At 41.8% G+C, this 7,209-nt stretch overlaps 1 protein-coding gene across 1 annotated transcript in view; it reads right to left on the reverse strand.

Annotated features, from left to right (window-relative positions):
- Positions 1 to 3,048: 3,048 nt before the first annotated feature.
- Positions 3,049 to 7,209, reverse strand: part of PRCP (prolylcarboxypeptidase (angiotensinase C)) — a gene marked incomplete at its 5' end in the record, with an annotated part of 14,461 nt that continues 10,300 nt past the window's right edge. The window contains one exon of the mRNA XM_010285334.1: positions 3,049 to 3,253. Coding sequence (XP_010283636.1) covers positions 3,049 to 3,253 — 205 coding nt within the window. The remainder of the gene's footprint in view (positions 3,254 to 7,209) is intronic.

A 7,209-nucleotide genomic window follows, 5' to 3' on the forward strand; every position in this document is an offset into this window, starting at 1 on the left:
TTGATACAAGCTGCAGTTTCATCAGTAAGATTCATGTTTTGGGCAAATCATTTATTCTTTTTCCTTCTGCATTTTCCCCAACGAGTAGGAAACATAACATTTTTAAATTCCAGTCATTCAAGACACATGCCAAGGACACACATAAACCTTAGAGAAGTATGGCCCATCACCATATACCTGGAAAAACAAATCAGCCATTTTCTGTGGCCCATTTTGTTCTCACCTGCATGAAACAAGGAGGAGAGTGAACGTTTAGACGAGGTAGCCAAACACCACAGACGGTCCCTCAGTAGCGTCCAGGGATGTGTTCAGAGATGTTAAGATGAAGTCTGAATGTTCAAGGTAAATAGGACCTGAAGTTTCAACCACTCAACTTGAGGGGGAAAAAGTAAAAAGGAACAACAATTAAAAACTACACAAAGCTAGTCACTTAATTCATAAGCTGGTCCAAGCAGTAAGAACCTGATCCCAGGTGCACTAGAATGAGATTCTCAGACAGAAACTGAATGGAATAGTAAAAAAAAAAAAAAACAAACCACAAAAAAGAAAAAAACAAAACCCCAAAACACCCCAAACCAAAATCAAAATACAAAGCACACCCTACAACAAAAAAACACACAAAAAAGACCCAACCAGAAAACCACAACCCACAAAACACTGAACAACTTGTTTTTAAATGCAATTTCTCAGATTCCAAAATAGCAGGGTTTTGGTTTTTTTAATTTTCATTAAAGGCAATTTTTTTTCCTGCTTATGAAAGCGGGGGAAGGAATGAAAGTTTAGGTACTTATTCTGATTTAAACTACAAAATGTCTTCCAAACAATGAAACTGCAGCTGTTCCCTGAGACAGTAAGGTAGCTACCGGGGGGAAGAGAGGAGACAGAAGCTGATCACTGTATATTACTATAAGTTACTAGATACAGTGGCTGCTAATTCAGACCATTCACATCCCTTTGCATGAATATTCCAACATCCTTCTCCATACAACATGGAAGTTTTTTCCCAGAATTTGCACTCGGAGCAGCAGAGTGGGAGCAGTTGAACCAGGCTCTTGCTTACAGTTACAAACCATTTGTGACCCCCAAATTCATATTTACTCTTGCAGATTCCATTCCTTGGCTTGCAGTAAACCAGGATATTACCACATATCAACTAACATGTAAGAAGATACAATGGTATTTCTAAAAACTTGACTGCAACTCATTTGATTAGAAAACATTTTTATTTGTTTCAAAAAAATTCAAGGCTACCACGTCATCATAAGGTAGACAAGCAAGAGACTAGAGTATTATTTACAGCAGAGTACCAAAAATTGGAACTATTGGAAAAAGGATTGCCAACAGCTTTCAGTCAACAGGTTTCAAGCAAGTTCTACGTAGCTGTTCCTTCTCCCCCTGTGGTTCTTTCTCTGGTCTTGTTCTCTATAGTCTCTTAAGTAATTACCTTGCTCAAGAGCATGAGGGGTTCAGATTGCAGAGTCTGAACATAAATGCCATGTTTAACACAAGACAAGGGAATGCCAGGAACTCTATTAGAAAGAAGATGTACAGGAGCATTTTAAAAGATAAAATTTCAGTGTTGGATTTCCTTTGTTCCCAGAGGATGGGAGGAGACTGGAAACAGAAAAGGCCACCTGGTGTCTTAGGAAAATACCCAACTATCAGGCATATCAAAGCTGAGAAAACTTTTCAACAGAACTGGAATTTTAAGAGTCTGGGGACAAGAAGCCTTGCCTGAGTCTTTCTGAAATGAAGTTGTCCTTTAAACTGCAAAGAATTCTTCCTGAAGAAGGGCTTCAGTGTGAATGAAGCCAAAGCTGGAAAACGAGGGGATGGCCCCAGCCATTTATTAATGTCAAATATGCCATCTCATGAATCAGGGCAGTTTGCCTGTTTTGGAAGCCTTACAGAAAGCCCAGTGCACCTGGCTTGTTGAGCTCAGCATCAGGCTTTAGGCAGATCCAAGAGGATAGCTGCATTCTGCGTTTTGAATAGTTTGTCCTGCAAACAATTTTTTTTTTTTTTTTAAAAGGCTTTTATTGAAGGGCCATCAGCAAACAGATCGTGCAGAATTTGAACAATACACAGAATGGGGGGAGGGAGGAACCCACACAAGGCACAGCCACAATTATTTGTCACTTCATAAGATCTAGCCAGCAGAAGTGTCACATTTGTGCTTGAAGAGAATAGCTTTGAAAGCTTCCTGATTTGAAAAAGCTAAGTGCTTGTGGGGGATACACACGTACACACACACAAAATACACCCAGAGTTTTCTTTGGCAACCATCATCACAGTGGCAGATATTTCAGGATTAGGACAAACAGCAAAGGAAGAAATAAAACCTTGATGCAGATTGTGCATGCTCAGCCAGTTATCAGCAGAGTGAGTCTGGGCCCAGCCCTGACCATTCAGCACAGCACAGAAAAGCCACCTGAGGCAGCTTTGATTAGTAAGCTGCCAGAAAACTAAGGGAAAAAAAAAAAAAGATATTTACTTTTCCAGCGCTGATTCCAAAGGGTAAGGCTGTTTAGTTTCTTTACAAATGGCAGAGCCAGTTTCCCCATGCCAACATCACAGTAAGATGTGATTTCTGTTCTCCCATTATCTCCATGGCCCTGCCATGAGAGTTTACACCAGCTGAGGATGTCTGAAATTCATCCCACTGAAGGCAGGAGTTTCATCAACAGCACTGCCATTTAATCCACTATATAGCAGCAGTCAGGACAGTCACCTAGCACAGCAAGGAAGGCATCAAGCCTAGAACAGGAACTCTTTACTTTACGGTAAAGTACAACATTTGAGAAGAGCAGAAGAGGAAAGCAAGCCAGAGCAGGTAGCTCAATCCATACACTTCGACTAAAGTTTATTATCTAACAATGCTCTCCATCTGCCTGCCACTGCTCCTCTCATGGGCACAAGCAATGGTTAGCACTGCAACACAGGTGAGGAAGCAGGAGTGAAATGTTCAGATGACCGTGCGATAAGGCCTGGCCCTGCTCCCAGCAAAGCCAACAGAGGTATAGTGGCCACGGTTGTTGCAGTACCACTTCAGTGGCTATGCCTGGCCTTTTCAATCCACTGCTTCATGTAGCAGATTTCCAAGGCTCGAGCTTGCTGCACAGATTTGGGGTCCAAAGGGTTGCGGCTGCGAAGGTCCAGGTGATGGGCTCCATCTGGGATCAGGATTGCCACAAGGGAATCAGTGATGTTCTGGGTCACCCCACCTGCAGACCACGGGTCCAGGCCACCGTTGCTGTAAGGAAAGAATACCTCGTTATGGTACATCGGCACAGCAGTCAGCAGTGGGACTGCAGCTCACATCAACATAGCCACATTGACTTTCAACTAGTTGTGCTTATGTACAGAGCTCAGCCCTGTCCCAATGTCTTCTTGCCCACCCCTCTGCTGAAAGGGCCCTTCTTGACCCTTGATAGGTATGGAGCTATCAGCAGCATAAGCAAGGCTATGCTTCTGTCATTAATTATCTGCTAATTCAGGTAATAAGCTACAATAGTGCCACAACGTCTGGAGATAGATTTGCTGCCACCTGTCATTGTCAAAAAAGGTTCAGGTTCCCTCGTACCAAGACAGGTCCAAATTCCCAAATCAAAGCACTTTGCTTTCATTCTTCAGTCTGCCATAAACTAATAATCAAATGGACCCTTTAGAGCTGAATTTTCATGAAGTTCTACCTTTTCTCTCTCAGATGTGTGCCAACCTGGTTTTGCAAAGAAATGCCTGGACCTTCCATTAATCCCCTTATTTCTAATAACAACCATATTAAAATAAAGCTTTTATCCCTCAGGAAATGGTCTAAAATTATTCTTCCTCTAACAGGACAATTTAATGCAATTTACTCCCCCTCCTGCCTCACCCCAAGTCAATGAAAGGATGCCGTGCGCTGTGGACTTGGATCCAAATAATGCCTGGTCCATGGAGCAATGGCTGAACTGGGATGAGAGTTTTGCATCTCTCATTCCTAGCTTTGGACCTGACCCAGTAATCCCTATTACATCTTGTTTTTCTTCACTGCAATGTTCTTCCCACATGTGGTCCATCTTTCTGCACAAAGAAAGCAACAATCCATGTGCTCACAGAACTACACAAATCTAGATCTGTTCCTCACTTAAAATACAGGACCTACCTGCAAAAGAAAACATTAGAGGTGAGCTACTGTATGTCAGTGTAAATTTCTAGGAGGATCTAAGAAATTAAAACATCCTTGGACATTAAGAGATATGCAGCTAGGAAAATAACACAGCAGCAGCAACAGAAAATAACAGAAAGAAATAGCGAGTAAGAAAGAGTTTTGTAGAAATAGCTAAGAGTGAAAACCTGATGAGGTCTGAACTAATACTTGTGGGCTGTTTTTATTTCAATGGAGAAACAAATAAAGTCTCTTGAATCTCTGTAGTTCTTTATTTTCCGTGGTTCTAAATATGACTTAAGAGAAACATTTTGTATCTGCAAAACAAAAGCATACAAAGCTGCCCAATAAGCAAAAAGCATTTGATTTAAAAGATCGCCTGAATCAGCAGAGCACCTTGGCAACAGGGGGATGAGTTGCTGAGAGACACAAGACGTACATGAACTTGGATCTTTTGGTCCCAGTCACGTGGAAACTAAGCATGCCACAAGAAAACAACTCTCTCTGGCTTTTCTGGGAGCTGCTGGCTGCATCCTCTGTGGCTCCTGCCAAATGATGGCACCAGAGGGACTGACGCAGTTTGGGAAGTGATACTTGCTGAAGATTACTTCTGTAAATCTTAACGGTTTTACAGAATAAGATAGTTCAGTACCAACTGGAATGGATTATTTGTGTGTTAAAGCTAAGCATGCATGCACTTGCCCATCTTACAGGACAGGATTTTCCCAATGTAACAGAAGTAGTAAAAAAAAAAAAAACACACACAAAAAACCTCAGCCATTTCTTTCTAGCAGTGTCCAGGCAAGTAGGGCTTGAGGAAAAAAGCAAACAACTAATGCAAGTGATCAACACACTAGTCCTGTTTTCAATTAATCATATTTCCCTGACAGCATAACTAGCATCCTGCCTATCCCACAGCAAACTGTTGTCTTTGCTGTCATTTCTTCAAAGCCTCCTCAGCCCTCCAGTGCTGCCCAGAACAAGGAGTTTTACACAATCTTAGAAGCACTGTTTGTGCATCCTTTTATAACATGCCCATTCTCCACAACTGCCCCGTTGCCTTTTCTTAACTTTTTTCTCTCACCTTTTCTTGAGCAAGGTAGTGATCTGCCTTCTCTTTTCCTCCATTCCCTTCTTTTATGCTAACAATCCCTGCTTCTGCACATAGCTTCAGTATCTCTCAAAACAGAGCTTTTGCTTTCCACCCCTCCCCTGCCAGTACAGAACTGGATAGGTCGATGCCCTAGCTTAGAAGCCCACAATCCAGACGTGATCCATCCAGATTGAAAAGTATCCATTATTAGACTGTGCACACCAAATCTCATACTGTCTGACATAACCTGGGCTGATTTTGACTACCAGAGTATGTCGATGACGAGACGCTACCACCTGGTACAAGCTCTCTGCCACCATATGCATGAACAGTGTTAAAATGCCGTTTCCACCACTGTGCAGCACTTCCACACCAAGTACAGAGCATGTTCCAGTAAGAGTACCAGGAGTGGAAATTGCTAGAAGAGAGAAGGCAAACAGGGTTCTGAAAATCCCAATTTCCTCAAACCAGTGTTTTAACATACATGCGCTGCTCAAGACAGGCATGTCGTATTTGCCTATGGCCTAAGTAAGCACTCACACACTAATTACATACCTCCAAGAAGGTACCAAAGTGGCAACAGAGATTCCTGCGTCGATGCCTTACAATACATACAACACCGTTTGAATCTACAGAGTGATGCACTGCTCGCAGAGGGAGAAGCAGCAACACCAGTGTAAGCATCCTGGCCAAATCCCACTGTGGCTGGATAAGTCCGCCCAACAGTGGTTCTCTTTAGACGGAGTATTTTTCCCCTTCTTGCGCTGAACTGTTGTGCGAGTTGCCCAACACTTGAAACACAGTGCGTTTTACCCCACAGGGAGCCACATCCCCTAGTAAATGTAGAGGTATTTTTTGTAAAGCACTCCGCAGTGTTTGAGGATAAAAGGCTCTTACATAAAGTGTACAGTGTTGACAATGTATTTGTTTGAAGATAAACAACCCAGCTTGAGATCCAGAGCTTTGTATGTACAGCACTACTTCTTCATTCAATTTGGTTGCTTTCAAGCTTTTCTCATTTCAAGCTCTTCAGCTGGCGTAAATTCTTAAACACTTACTTAGATTTGTTTGCTTGTCTATCGCTTACAAAGCGGATTTCTACTGTACAGAGCTGTGAAGCCTTGGAAATAAGCACCACTTTGCAGAAATTAAGTTAAACCAATAATTTTTTTATTAAAAAGTTTTCCAAAAAAAAAAAAGGGTGGAATTTCTCATCCTGCTGGGACAGAAACAGCAAGAGCCAAACAAGAGGAAAGCAACAGGCCTTCGGAGCCAAACAGACCAATGCTAACAGCTGACATCTAGAGAATAATCTTCAACTCAAGTGAAGATTTTCTACTTTTAAAATACACACCTATTTACCAAGTCCAACAGGCTAATTGAGTTTTGTTTGAAGTGCAAGCAGGGTTTGGTTTTTTTGATCTTTTGTTTTTTTAAAAACCCTTGCACACTTTTAACCAGAGCAGAGAGGAATATATATCCAGGAGCTGCCCATAGTGGGCAATGAGTACAGCAAGTCAGACTGCCTGAAGCACAGGATTCAGTGGGTTTATTAAATGATTCCCTATCACTTAATGACCTGATGAACAGCCAGCCAGGAGTTAACTGTTCAATGTTTTGAATCACATCACAGCAAAAGTACAGCTACATGAATCTCCCTTTAAAGAAAGGAGAGTTTAACCTCAAAAATAAGGAAGGTGAAGGCTAAGTAGAAAGCAAGCAGCATGCACTAGTTTTTGCACTAGACTGAAACATTTCTTTTGCTTTTTGTCCACATACAAAGGTGTTTCAGACAAACTTCCGTTGTATTACCGGTATGCCTTGCTAGAATGGAAAACATCTCTTTGTATTTGGATCTTACTCAAGTTTGTTGAAACTTGCCTAATTACCGCTAAAATAAAAATGCAGTTGGCAGCGATAGGAAAGCTCCCCAAGTTACTTCCCTCTCTTTTCTGTATCAAAGGGAAAG

This window comes from Phaethon lepturus, unplaced genomic scaffold (genome assembly GCF_000687285.1).
Source record: "Phaethon lepturus isolate BGI_N335 unplaced genomic scaffold, ASM68728v1 scaffold6494, whole genome shotgun sequence".
NCBI classification, from domain to species: domain Eukaryota; kingdom Metazoa; phylum Chordata; class Aves; order Phaethontiformes; family Phaethontidae; genus Phaethon; species Phaethon lepturus.